The sequence below is a fragment of the Macaca thibetana genome, chromosome 1, assembly GCF_024542745.1.
Source record: "Macaca thibetana thibetana isolate TM-01 chromosome 1, ASM2454274v1, whole genome shotgun sequence".
NCBI classification, from domain to species: domain Eukaryota; kingdom Metazoa; phylum Chordata; class Mammalia; order Primates; family Cercopithecidae; genus Macaca; species Macaca thibetana.
This window is the reverse complement of record NC_065578.1, coordinates 99,427,337-99,441,711: the sequence shown is the minus strand read 5'-3', so window position 1 is coordinate 99,441,711 and position 14,375 is coordinate 99,427,337. Positions and strand designations below refer to the sequence as shown.

The 14,375-nt window shown below is 36.5% G+C and overlaps 1 protein-coding gene across 5 annotated transcripts in view; it reads right to left on the bottom strand.

Annotated features, from left to right (window-relative positions):
• SLC35A3 (solute carrier family 35 member A3) overlaps positions 1-14,375 on the bottom strand; it is a 65,423-nt gene that overhangs the window by 14,217 nt on the left and 36,831 nt on the right. For all 5 annotated transcript variants that reach the window (XM_050745235.1, XM_050745217.1, XM_050745208.1 and 2 more), the window contains exons 5-7: positions 10,643-10,811; positions 5,640-5,758; positions 3,215-3,348 (exon numbers count right to left, since the gene is read on the bottom strand). In XM_050745235.1, coding sequence (XP_050601192.1) covers positions 3,215-3,348; positions 5,640-5,758; positions 10,643-10,811 — 422 coding nt within the window. The remainder of the gene's footprint in view (positions 1-3,214; positions 3,349-5,639; positions 5,759-10,642; positions 10,812-14,375) is intronic.

The following is a 14,375-nucleotide window of genomic DNA, read 5'->3' as shown; positions in this document are numbered from 1 at the left end:
TCCAAAGCCATGCTCCTGTTTTTTTTTTAATTGTCTGTAAATGAAAAATAATTACTAATCATTATTAAAAGGCCCTTCATAATATGGTCCCTCCAAACTCATCCTCCCCACTTCATGCCACCCAATCTATAATTCAGCCACTCCACTCAGTGAACACAACATACACCTTCTTGACAGTGTCTTTAGAGATACTATTCCTTCTGTCCACAGTTTCTTTGCTTCTTAGAAAATCCTTATTCATAATTCAGGTCTAATGTCTCCAAGACTCACTCCCCTAGGCAGAACTCCCCTAGCATAACACTTACCACACTGCCATTAAATGATGCATAAGTCCACTCCCCTGCTCAACCACGTGCTCTTCATTCACTGTGGTACCCACAGTGCCTAGCATATACAGGGAGCTCAGTAATTATCTGTTATGATTTATAACTAGATTTGACTTGATGCAAATGGTTAACTCTTCAAAAGACTTGCAGTTATACATATAAAGTTATTAGGATAACATAAAACATCCTATAATGTATCTTGAAGAAATTGCTACCACATTAATATTTGGTAATTATTAATTACTAGACACTGTCTTCATTAGTCATTATGAACTATTCTTAGCTTTCTGGAACTTTGGAATGGCATGGACTGAAAGTTCATGCTCAACTGAAAGATTCTATGGTCTACCTTTGTATCCACTGCAGGAATCCTTTCTATAATATCTTTAGCAGGATCTACTTGAATACCTAATAATGTCAGGAAACACCTGTTTCTCAAGCCAGCAATTTTTAGATGGTTCTGAGAGAGAAAATTGTCCCAGAAAAAAATATATATATTAGGAAAAAACTATCAGAATGTAATGATTACTTCAAGGATCTGAGCCCCCTCTAACAGAATTATTATATGTATACTTCCATTGTTGCATTGAACATACTGTTATAATTCATTTATTCACATCTGTCTTTGCAATCACTTGATGGTCACCAAACCTTGATGACCTTGAAGACAACAAATTGTGTCTCATTCATGCACTCCTTTTCCAGGAGCTAGCACGGTGGCCAGCAGGCACATAGTAGACACTTAATAAACTTTTGATAAAAGAATAAGCAACCCTAAATGGAAGAATGGTAACACCAATAAGCAAAATAACAAGCACAAGAAAAATAATTTAGGGAAGTGGGTAATGGTGATATTGTATCAATGGAGACGTCTAACAGTCAATAGAATAAAGGGATCTAGAGTTTAGGTGAAATTTGAACTTATCTTCCTAGAGAAGACAGATATGACATGGCAGTGGATGAGATGGCCGAGAGAGGGAGCAAGGATTGACAAGCTACCAAAGGGACAATCAGAAAGGCAAGTATAGGCATACCATTTCAGAGAAGCCAAACAACCAACCAACCCAGTTTCAGGAGGTGGAATGAGGCTAAAGGCAAATATATTATTACATTTAGGATAGAATTGAATGAAAATTGAGAAAATGTCACTAGATTTATTACTGAAAATGTATTATCCACAAAGGTAAGATGCATAAAGACAGAGGGCTTAGTTACCTATTTTAGGAAAAAGAATCCATCTTCTCCATCTGGCTGAGTGTCCTGAGCATATTCTCAAAATATTCATTCATTCATTCATTCATTCATTCATTCATTCGTTCGTTCATTCATTCAATAATGGCAGTATCATTGTCTTTTCTCTTTCTATCTTCAACCCAACAAACCTTATATACTTCCTCAGAAACATGAATTTACGGGCAGGCATATATCTCATTGCCAAACTACTACTCTTTTGTCCCTCTGTTGGCTTACTTGTTCATTTATTTGTTTATTCTCTGCATAATTCAAAGATTTAATTACCTCAGCCTTACATAAGGTTCTTTAAAAAAAAAAAAAAAGGTATGATTTTTAAAGTAAAATCTAAAAATCTGCAAGGTGCAAACATTCTCAAAGTACATTAAAACATATGATTTCCTCATCTTATGAACAGGGAATACGATTAAGGTTACAAAATTAAGATATAAGTGTTCATTGTTAGTCTAAGTCTCACTAGCTAAGTGATTCATTTCCATACAAAGCTGAAAACAGAAATGCTTTTAAATTTTTATCTCATAAGAACTACAAATCTCAACATGTATGTTCCAGACCTATTGTCTAGATTGCTAGAAAAGAATTAAAACCATCAAAGTTCAATATAAAAATATAAAAAGGATATTATATTTTTATAGTGCCAAATTCCATCCATAATCCTATTTCATTCTCAAAAACACAAATGAGTTCGGCGCAGTGGCATATGACTATAATCCCACCACTCTGAGAGGCAGAGGTGGGAAGATTGCTTAAGGTAAGAAGTTCAAGATCAGCCTGGGCAACAAAGCACATCTGTAGTCCCAGCTACCCGGGAGGCTGAGGCAGGAGGATTGCTTGAGCCCAGGGGTTTGAAGCTGCAGTGAGCTATGACCATGCCACTACACTGCAATCTGGGTGACAAACTGAGATCCTGTCTCAAAAATATAAACATATAAATAATAAAGTAATAAATAAATAAAAGATCCTTGGGAGATTCCAAAGTTTAGAGGTTGAGAAAATCAGGAGAAGAGTAAAGTTGGAGGAAAACCAAGAGTGGTGTCCTGGAAACAATTAAAATTTCCCACTAGTCTGGGATTATAAATTAAACAAAATACTAGAATTTTCAATGCTGTCTGTAATGGATATTCATTACACTCAATTTTTCCTGATGCTATCTCCTCCCTTAGCATCCATAAAACTACAGAGTCCTGGGTCTCCTTCCTCACTTATAACTCCTCCTGCAATTCCTTTCCAGTCTGCTCTTCCTGCTACCACCTAATTGAGTTTCCTCATGAGCCACATTCTCTATATAAACTGTCTTCTTCTCATGTAAATTCCGTATTTTAAAAATGTCATTACATGACTTATTTTTATGACTTTATATGACTTATTAACTTTTTTATATCACTTTTTTTTACTTTGCAGGGAAAATATTCACATCTATTTATTGGGAAAATTCTGGCCAGCCAAATTTGTATAAAAAACTTTTCAGAAGAAGACTTTATTTCATGACTTTAATTTGAAATATTTTTAAAACATAGTTAAATAAATTTTTAAAATTATATTTCAATGCTTCTTCAAATTTATCAGATCACCTTACGGAGAATTCTAATTTTTCTATATACTTTTGGGGATTAAAAAAATAGAAAAGAATATTTTACCTGGTTGGCACAAAATCTTGAAGCCAAAAATAGGAGATCAATGTTGATAATATTATCGATAAAGAGGTTGCAAATCCTTTTAAAATATTATCTGCATACTTAATAACAGCAGCTATTACAAGGCCTCCAAGTGCCTGCAGAAGTTTTAAAAAAATATTTTTTAAAACACACATATAAAACTGCATTTCAAAACAATTTCATTATTTAATAAAGCTTTAAGCTTTTGTCCTATAAATTCAATCCCATTATAGTAAGGGATTGATTTTAAACATCTCTCACAACAAATAGACTTACAGGTTTTGTTCAATAGCCCTCTTATTTCAAAAGGCATTTAATAAAAGTAACTACCAGGATAATCTGCAGTTTGTTATAATGGAGTTTGACCATATTGCAAATAAAATGTCTATCATTATCCAATTTAGTAATTAAACATCACTTGTTTGGACAAACGTGAGAGGACTGGTCACTTTAAATAGTGAAATATTTTTACTTTTGAGTAAAATTAGTAATCAGAGTCATTTTACAGCCTTTCAATAGCCTCTTAATTTGACTTTTTTCCTATAGTTTCTCCCCGTTCAATTCCACTTTTTATTACTGTCAGATTAAGTTTTCTAAGGCACAATTTTAATTGTGCTCTTTCTTTAAGACTGTAGAAAGAACTTTCTACCTAATCCCTCTCAAATTCCCAATTGTAGCTACTTTAATAATGAGGTTTTACTATACTACACAGTTCTGCTTTCTGCCAAAGACTACTTAACATTTTCCAAATCTGGGTTACCTACTATAACAACTTTCAAAACACCTCTTCTATGATGGAAGCTTTATTTAGAGAAAGTCATAAATTATGCCAGTTGAGCTTACTACAAATTAATGTTTCAGTCCCAATATTTTTTGGCAATGTTGTCATTCATCTGTTTACTCCCTATTGAATCCTTCATACCAGTTATACCAAACATTTTTTATTTTTCTCATATCTTCAGCCCCTTTTTAAGGGAAGGGGGCTTCTTCTCTTTGCTGGAATAAGATACATCATACATAAACTCTCTTGACTCACCCTATCTCCGCTTCAAATTTTCTTTTAATTTTTTTTTCAAATTTTCACTTATCCTTGTCTCCTTTTCTGCTATCTTAAAAATAGAAGTATCCGGCTGGGCGCGGTGGCTCACGCCTGTAATCCCAGCACTTCGGGAGGTCAAGGTGGGTGGATCACCAGGTCAGGAGATCAAGATCATCCTGGCTAACATGATGAAACCCCGTCTCTACTAAAAATACAAAAATTAGCTGGGCGTGGTGGCACATGCCTGTAATCCCAGCTACTCAGGAGGCTAAGGCAGGAGAATCACTTGAACCTGGGAAGAGGAGTTTGCAGTGACACAAGATCGCGCCACTACACTCCAGCCTGGTGACAGAGCTAGACTCCATCTCCAAAAAAATGAACAAATAAACAAATAAAAATAGAAGTATCCTACCTGCTTTTAAAACACAACTATCCTGGCCGGGCGCGGTGGCTCAAGCCTGTAATCCCAGCACTTTGGGAGGCCGAGATGGGTGGATCACGAGGTCAGGAGATCGAGACCATCCTGGCTAACACGGTGAAACCCCGTCTCTACTAAGAAATACAAAAAAAAAAACGAGCCGGGTGAGTTGGCGGGCGCCTGTGCCTGTAATCCCAGCTACTCGGGAGGCTGAGGCAGGAGAATGGCCTAAACCCGGGAGGCGGAGCTTGCAGTGAGCTGAGATCCGGCCACTGCACTCCAACCCGGGCGACAGAGCGAGACTCCGTCTCAAAAAAATAAAAATAAAAAAAACACAACTATCCTTTGCCACCTTCACCTTCCTTTCTGGAGCCTTGCTTCTTAGGCTTCAAATATCTCTAGAAGAATAGGAGGCTCTAAGGATAGTGACTTGTGTCTTCATTTTTATATCCTCTAGAATTCTCCATATGTATTTTTTAAAGATGTAATTAATTACTCAACCCTTGAACAATTCCAAGCTATATATAAACTGAATTTGACAGACGTTTTCCAATATGTAACTACAATATGAGGCTATGAATTGTCACAATTAAATATCCAGATCTGCTTCTTGGGTCTTAATGGCTGACCCAGACTTCCTGCACAATGATAAGACTTATAGAAAAATCCAAAGTTATATTTGCCTTAACCTTCAGCTCTTTTATTCTTAAACCCGTATTTTCATTATGTTACATTTAAATACCACAAAGTTCATTAAAGATCCCTTTTCAAAATAAGATTTCATTACAGCATTAAGATCACTTCTATTCTAACTTCCTTGAATAAACTAGATACGAGAGCACTAACAGTAGTGACCTTTTCCCCTCACATCAGCATATCAGGAGCTACTTTGATTCTCTATATTAAAATAGAGTTTATTAACATTAAATCTAAGACTTTAAATGCTTTACCTGAAGAACAACTACTATCCAGGTCAGTCGGTTATATCCCTGAAAAAATCCATTCTTTGATACCAGTTCTCCATCATAAATGTATACACCCATTAATCCAAATATACTTCCAAAGAAACCTAAAAAAAAGTAAAGTCTACATGATGTATCATTTAGTTTTTCTGAAGAGAAATATTTTTTCCACTGACATTCCAAATAATTTTATACTTAACTTTTTCTTTTTGATAAAATTAGATTACTTTTTTTTTTTTTTTGAGACGGAGTCTTGCTCTGTTCCAGGCTGGAGTGCAGTGGTGTGATCTCGGCTCACTGTAACCTCCGCCTCCCAGGTTCAAGCAATTCTCCTGCCTCAGCCTCCTGAATAGCTGGGACTACAGGTGCTTGCCACCACGCCTGGCTAATTTTTTGTATTTTTAATAGAGACGGGGTTTCACTGTGTCAGCCAGGATGGTCTCGATCTCCTGACCTCGTGATCCACCTGCCTCGGCCTCACAGAGTGCTAGGATTACAGGTGTGAGGCACACGCCCAGCCAAAATTAGATTTTTTAAAAAATCTTTACTTGGTTTTGTATACTTAACAAAAGTATACTTAGTTTATGACTATAAGACAAAGACATACAAATGTAAAAAGACAAAGACAGAATATAAAAAATAACAGACATTATCAACTTTGGAGCACTAAAATAATACAATGCACAAATTAGATGATTACATGGCTAGCCCATTCAAATATGTGCAAATTGCTCACATTTGGAATATGTCATTGTTCTTCCACCTTCCTCTTGCTAGATCTAGATTTTCATATATTCACATTGGTACATACAAATATAAAAGCTCAGGCAGGGAGTACAACATTTTTCCTTATTAAGAAGTTTCGAGAGTGGGCACAGTGGCTCACGCCTGAAATCCCAGCACTATGGGAGGGCAAAGCAGGAGAATCATTTGAGCCCAGGAGTTTAAGACCCGCCCAGGCAATGAAGCAAGACTCTATCTCTACCAAAAAATTTTAAAATTAGCTAGGTGTGGTGGTGCACGCCTGTAGTCCTAGCTAATCAGGTGGCTGAGGTGGGACGATCACTTGAGCCCAGAAGTTTGAGGTTACAGTGAGCTATGATTCTACCACTGCATTCCAGTCTGAGCAAAACAGCGAGACTGTCTCTAGAAAGTAAATAAATAAAGTTTTGTTTTGAAAGTATAACTAATAATTAATACCCAAAAAATCACAGCTAAGAAACAGTCATAGAAAACATTAGATTCTGTGTTACTGAAGCTTCACTGTTAGAGAAAGTCAACTTGGTAAGAGCAGAAACTGTCTTGTTCATGTTGAATCTCACCTCAAAAACAGTCTATCACATGACTATTGGAATAAGAGACTCCCGGAAGCATTGCTAGGCTATAAATAAAGAAATTCATGCTGACAGGGACCGCTTTTTATGGGTAGCCTTTGAAATATATGCAGTTAAAGAGTGCAAGGGTAAAGCAATTTTTAAAAATGAAGTCATAACTAATCAAAGTATTCCACAATAGAAAGGAAGTGAAAAGGATGTGAAATGCTCTAAAATTCCATTTAAGTCAGCTCTATCCTTTTAATGTCTAATTTCAAACATGAAATTAATGCTGGCATATAATTGCCAAAACACATCTGATGGTATTTTATATGATGGTATTATATATATAAAATATGTACGTGTGTATATATATACACACACACGTAAAAAATACCATCAGAAGAGTTTTATATATAATATATATAATATGTATATTTTGAGATAGGATTTTACTCTCTCACTCAGCAGGCTGGAGTGCAGAGGCACAATCACAACTCACTGCAGCCTTGACTTCTTGGACTCACGCGATCCTCCCACCTCAGCCTCCCAAGTAGCTTGGACCACGGGCACATGCTACCACACCTGGCTAATTTTTGTTTTTTTTTTTTTTGTTATTGTTTTCTGTACAGAGTTTTGTAGTGTTGCTCGGGCTGGTCTCCAATTCCTAAGCTCAAACAATCCACCTTCCTCAGCCTCTCAAAGTGCTGGGATTACAGGCGTGAGCCACCGCATCCAGCCTTACACATATATATTTTTTTTTTAAGAAACAGGGTCTCACTATGTTGCTCAGATCTCAAACTCCTGGTTCTCAAGCAATCCTCCCATCTCAGCCTCCCAAGTATCTGGGATTAGAAGCACAAGCCACCACATCCAGTAAAGTTTTTTAATTTATGAAAGTAAGACTTCGTAATTACCAAAAAAGTATACATTATAGAAGGATACATACATGTCATACATGTCAGCATGAACAGGTCTACTGCATTCTAACAGTTGCATAATATTCCTTTGTATGGATTAGAATAGCAAATATGTATGTATCAGCATGTAACAGGAATTATTCTAAGTGCTTCCTGTATGTTAACTGATATACAACACTATGAGGTAGATGTCTATTTTATAGATGAAGAAACTAAAGCATAAAGAGGTTACATAACTTGCCCAAGCTCACACTACTGGTGCTCACACTACTTATCTTTGTGCTCTTATAGGATAGATCCTTATCCAGACTTGGAATTCTTACATTGCAGCCTACACATATTTAAAATTTTAGCAAATATACCAAATATTCCCAAATTGAAATCCAACATGGTTATATCAATCTATACTCCTAGGAACAATAGGTAATAGAGTTCCTGCTTCTCTATTCTCTAGCTAAAATTGGATCTTATCATGTTAATCTTTGACAATTTGATGTTTGAAAAATGCTATTACATTGTTTTAATTTGTTCTTATAATTTTGAATTGTAATAAGCAATTATTTAAGTATCTTTTTAAAAACGTTAAGCCTGTTACCATTTTTTTTCTATGAGCATTAGAGCTTATGAGGTCACCAAATAATAAGAAATCCATGAAGCACATTAGAACCATGAATTCTGATATGTCTTCCATTTTTATCTTACAATTCAAGAAAAGTTTAGGCAAATCACACAAACCTTGATTATTTCTTTTTCCCTGATATTGTATTTTATATAAATAGTTGACATTTATTAGTGCTTACTATACGTAAGATACTTTATTCTTGACTCACTGTAACCTCTGCCTCCCAGGTTCAAGCGATTGTCCTGCCTCAGCCTCCAGAGTAGCTGGGATTACAGGTGCCCACCACCATGCCTGGCTAATTTTTGTATTTTTAGTAGAAATGGGGTCTCATCATGTTGGCCAGGCTGGTCTTGAATTCCTGACCTCAAGTGATCCGCCAGCCTCAGCCTTCCAAAGTGCTGGGATTACAGGTGTGAGCCACCACACCTGGCCTAGACACTTTATTCTAAACACTTCACATATAGTAATTTCATTTAATCCTCATAGTAATATATGAGATAGGTAGTAAAATTTAGAACATTTTGCAGATGAGGAAAGCGAAGCAGAGAAAGAAGTAACTTCCCTAAGGTCACATAGGTGGTAAGTGATGAAACCAGGATTTGAGTGGTCTGATTTCAAAACTAAGTATTCTTAACCCCTCTGCTATAGACACATTATTTCTGAAAGATTGAATTAAACTGCTTAATGCTTTTCATGCCTGTGAGCTTACTTTCTCTAGACAAACGAAAGAAGCTAATAAAATTTTGCTTTAAAAATATTTACCTTGAATGTTCTTATGAAAAAAAAAAAAGACATTTCTACAAATTTTGCAGAGAAACTTAAAGAAATCCTATGTGATTAAAATGAAGGTGCAATCTGTTATTACATTACTTGAAAACAGGTGGAAGGATGAACTGTAATAAAATTTGGAAGATTTGACATAAAATATAGGCCATTAGGAGTACAGACAATTTAGGGCCTAGAGGGGCCTGTATGACTGCTGATCAAGATAGACAGGGTGCAACAGAGCCACACTACCTGAATTCAAATACTGAGTGCATTACTTACCAGTAATGTGAGCTTGGGCAAGTTATTTAACCTCTCTGCACTTTAGTTTCCTCATGTATAAAATGGTATATGGACAGAAAAAAAAAATAGTGGTTTCAAAGGTAAACCTCAAAGTCACAAGGACAAAAGCTTAAAATAGAATGTGTTGATTTTCAGATGAGCTGCTTTTCACATGGGCAGTTCTATATGACATCACCCAAAATGAATGTATGCCAGGAATACTAAATGCTGGAATCTTCGTAGGGGGATTTAAATATTACAATACTAAAAGAAGTTTAAATATTTTTCAAAGGCTTCAATATAAGAGATTTTTTTCTTTTAAACTATTTACCTTCAGTTAGAAAAATGCTGCAGTATTTAAGAGCTAAAACATAACATTTTAAAATAAAACAGCACATAAGATTTTAAAACAGAGGCCAGGCACGGTGGCTCATGCCTATAGTCCCAGTGCGCTTTGGGACTATAGCGCTTTTGGGTGGATCACCTGAGGTCAGGAGTTCAAGACCAGCCTGGCCAACATGGTAAAACTCTGTCTCTACTAAAAATACAAAAATTAGCTAGGCGTGGTGGTGGGCACCTGTAGTCCCAGCTACTCTGGAGGCGGAGGCAAGAAAATCACTTGAACCCGAGCAGTGAGCTCAGATCGTGCCATTGCACTCCAGCCTGGGCAAAAAGAGCGACATCCCATCTCAAAAAAAAAAAAAAAGATCTTAAAACAGAGACAAAAAAATCATCATTTCAAACTTCCTTAATTATCTTAATCATCCTTTCCAGGAATAAAATATGTAAGCTATTTGCAAAACCTTCTGGGAAAGAAGTGGCAACCAAGGATAAAGTTACTAAGGCTCTAAATAGTGAAGACAGATATGGGCTACGTATACTTTTATGTCACAGATCTAAGTTTTTCATATTCTTAAATAAAAGGTGTTCATTTAAACTAAAATGTTTTAAAAGACAAGAACATTGCCAGATATTTGGATCAATAGCAGATTTTATGCAAGGCTCATTTACTTAAAGATGTATAGACATCTTTAAATATAACAATATAATCACTTTTAAAAATAATATGAGAAAACATTTAAAACTTACCAAGCTGAATATTCCTTATCCAAACTGATTGTTTTGTTTCTTTTAAGATTTTCTCAAAGTAAACCCCAGCAAAGCCACTTGAAAAACATGCTGTGAGAACTGCCATGAGTCCTACAAACTGAGAACCAGCTGACAGTTCCTTAGAGTCAAGCTGAGAATCTGAGGGCCACTAAATAAGAAGAAAAGTAAAATTGCAGTTTAATTCCTATAACATTTTACATAAACATATTGAGAGCCCACTCTTAGACCATAACTTAAAAATGCAACCAATATCATTTTTGGGATTGCAAAGGAGAGCTTTAAACATAAAACCTTACAATCATTTGATTTTTTTCCTCACAGTGATAATATATTACTATTACAACTTATAATTTCAAAAAGTACCTTAGAAATAATAAATATTTTACATTTCATCTCTTACAGAGACCAATGTTACCCTGAGATAATTCCTTAAAGTTTAATTTATTAAAAAGCACCATCTCAAATATAGGTAGAAGAAAGGAGGAGAATCTCACATCCCCATCTGCTGTATCAGCAAAAGTAGAGATCAGCTGAAAAGTGGTGTGCTAAATCAAGCATAATAAAGGGAAGCTGTTGGGAGGTGAACCCCAAACACTGTCAGGAAAAGATAGTCCATCAGACAGTGAAGGAAAACTCTGAGTACAAGACACTGGAAAATGAAATGTGTTGGAAGGGACTCCAGGATCATTGCACCAGGGATGGTACCCCCTGGCTTAGATGTTACCCTTAATCTAATCAATTGATATCCTATAACTACTGTTAAATTTTCTTTTGCATCTATTTCTTCCCTCCTCAGTTTGATCTTCTATTAGTTGGACTTCTTTTTTTGAGACATGGTCTCACTCTGTCACCCCAACTGGAGTGCAGTGCATGATAACAGCTCACTGCAGCCTCAACCTCCCTGGGCTCAGGTGATCCACCTTACCTTCCCCAGTAGCTGGGACTACAGCTGCACACAACCACACTCAGTTAATTTCTGTATTTTTTGTAGAGACAGGGTTTTGCCATGTTGCCCAGGATGGTCTCAAACTCCTGGGCTCAAGCAATCTGCCTGCCTTGGCCTCCCAAAGTGCTAGGATTGTGGGTGTGTGTGAGCCACCACATCCAACCTAGCTGGACTTCTTAAAGCCATTTTTCCTTCTGAAACTGTACTTTTCATAGCTACCAAAGACTTTTCAATCAATATGTTAACTAATTTTTAATAATAAAATTGTTCATTCTCTATTCAGCTTGCCTTCACCACAGAATTAACACTACTGACTACTCATTCCTTACCTCTTGAAATGACCTGCTCTTTTCCGTGTTCTCTTCTCTAATCTTTATATTTATTCTAGTCAACAGACCCTTTCGATGATGGAAATGTTCTGTATCTTCACCCTCAATAGGGTCATCACTATCTTTAAGTGGCTACTGAGAACTTGAAATGTGGGTAGTGTGACCAAGGAACTGAAATTTTTATTTAATTTTAACTAATTAAATTTAAATAGCTACATATAGCTTGTGGCTACCCTATTGGACAGTGTAGTGCTACAGCATATTTATAGGAATCCCCTCTACCCTGGAGAGCTGATTCACAGAAGCACTGGCATCTCTTCTGAGCTCAAGTCCAAAATTTTCAGTTGCTGCTATCCAGAAACTTCTCAAAGCCAATGTCACTAAAATGTACCCATCCCTCTTCAAAGCAAACATACCTTTTGATACCTTTGTATCTATTAAAAATGCCACTATTCAAACTTAAGTTTCTTGATCTCCTTGCTCTCCATTCTCTATGATATTTATTAGTCTAACACTCATACTGATTCTTCCCTTGGAACAACTCTTACATCACTGCTGTGGGACATTCCAATCCCATTAACCTGACAGTTTAGGTCATTGTCATGCTTTCTAATTCCTCTCCATTCCTTCAGTCTTTCTTCCCACCAATCTACCCTGCATGCCTATAGGAGTTCTCTGATATGCCTCTCTCCCTTCCAACTCTCCAGTGAGGCCTTACAGCCAAAAGCAGTCAAGCCTAAGCTCCTGGCTCAATACTGAAGACCACATATAATCTAGGACCAATCTGTATTTTGTAATTTCATCTCTCACCATATCTTTGTCAATTATTTGTTCCAATCAAAGAAGACTATTATCACTCCTTAACTTATCTTGTGCTTATCCACAGATCAACATCTGTATTTTTTTTTAAACATACCTTTTATGTAATACTTTTTCTGCTGTTTCCAACCTACTAAAACACAAATAGTGAAAAGATTTGGTTCTGGCTCTGCCACTACTAGATTGGGATCATAAGCAATTTCATTAACCTCTCTGAGTCTCAATAACTCCTTTGTAAGTTGGGAAGAATAACATATCTACCTTAAACAGTTGGGTATAACATGAGATTATAAAGGATAACCACCAAGTGGGGCACCTGGCACATAAGTACTCAGTATGCAAATTTCATTATAATTATTACCTTTCAACACCTAATTTAACTCCAATATCATCCTTGAAGATTTCCCAGGAGTCATCTGTACTTACAGGCTATAAAATCAGTTGACAACTAATCACGTAAAAACAAATATCATTTGTTTTTCCTGATCTTAAACTGTGTTTTGAGTCTTGCTAATTAGGCACTATGAATGGAAGGAGCAGTGAAACACAGCTGCTGCCTTCTAGGAATTTAAGTTGTAGGGGTAAACAGACATACAAATGAGCAATTACCTATAATATAAGTACTTCGGAAAAGATATGTACAAAGTACTATGGTGGTAGAGAAGAAGGCATAAATGTTATGCCTGTGATGTTATGCCTCAGCTGAGTCTTAAAGGTAGGAGTTAGCCAGGCAAAGAAAGGGGAGAAGGCATTGTAGGCACAAGAGAAAGAATGGATAAATGCTCAGCTGTGCAAAATAGCCCCTACAAGCAGCTCAGTTGTAGCAATTCAGAGTGTGAAGTATGCAGCAGCAGAAATGAGTCTGGAACTGTAGGTACATTTCAGAAGGTTCAATGTGTCACACTAATCACTCTGAGCTTTATCCTATAGGTCTGTGTTCCTGAAGCTTCAGTTATTTGCCTATCATTTTCATGGTTTTGTCAAACTAATGTTCCACCTGAACTATTAATAACTTTCTAATTTAAAATACCTTACTGTTTGAAACAATGCCTACTTTAGCTTACCCTAAGCAATATTTATGAAAATATGAATTTGATATGCCACTTATACTTTTGTAATACTCATTTAAAATAAATATTAAAAATATTAGCCTGGGCACATTGGCTCATGCCTGTAATCCCAGCACTTTAGGAGGCCGAGGCGGGTGGATCACGAGGTCAGGAGTTCGAGACCAGCCTGGCCAACATAGTGAAGGCCCATCTCTACTAAAAAACACAAAAAATTAGCCAGGTGTGGTGGCAGGCACCTGTAATCCCAGCTACTTGGAAGGCCGAGGCAGGAGAATCGCTTGAACCCGGGAGGTGGAGGTTGCATTGAGCTGAGATTGTACCACTGCCTTCCAACCTAGGACAAAGCAAGACTCCATCTCAAAAAAAAAATTAAAAATTTATTCACGATATGAACACCACACTTCAGGGAAAGTGATGACATGAACTGAGGAATTATCAGGATATAAGTATTAATAAAACCTTCCATCAGAACAAGTATCACTGAGGACTAAAAATAATAATCATCATAATAAATAATAAGATCAAGTACGGTGGCTCACATCTAACAC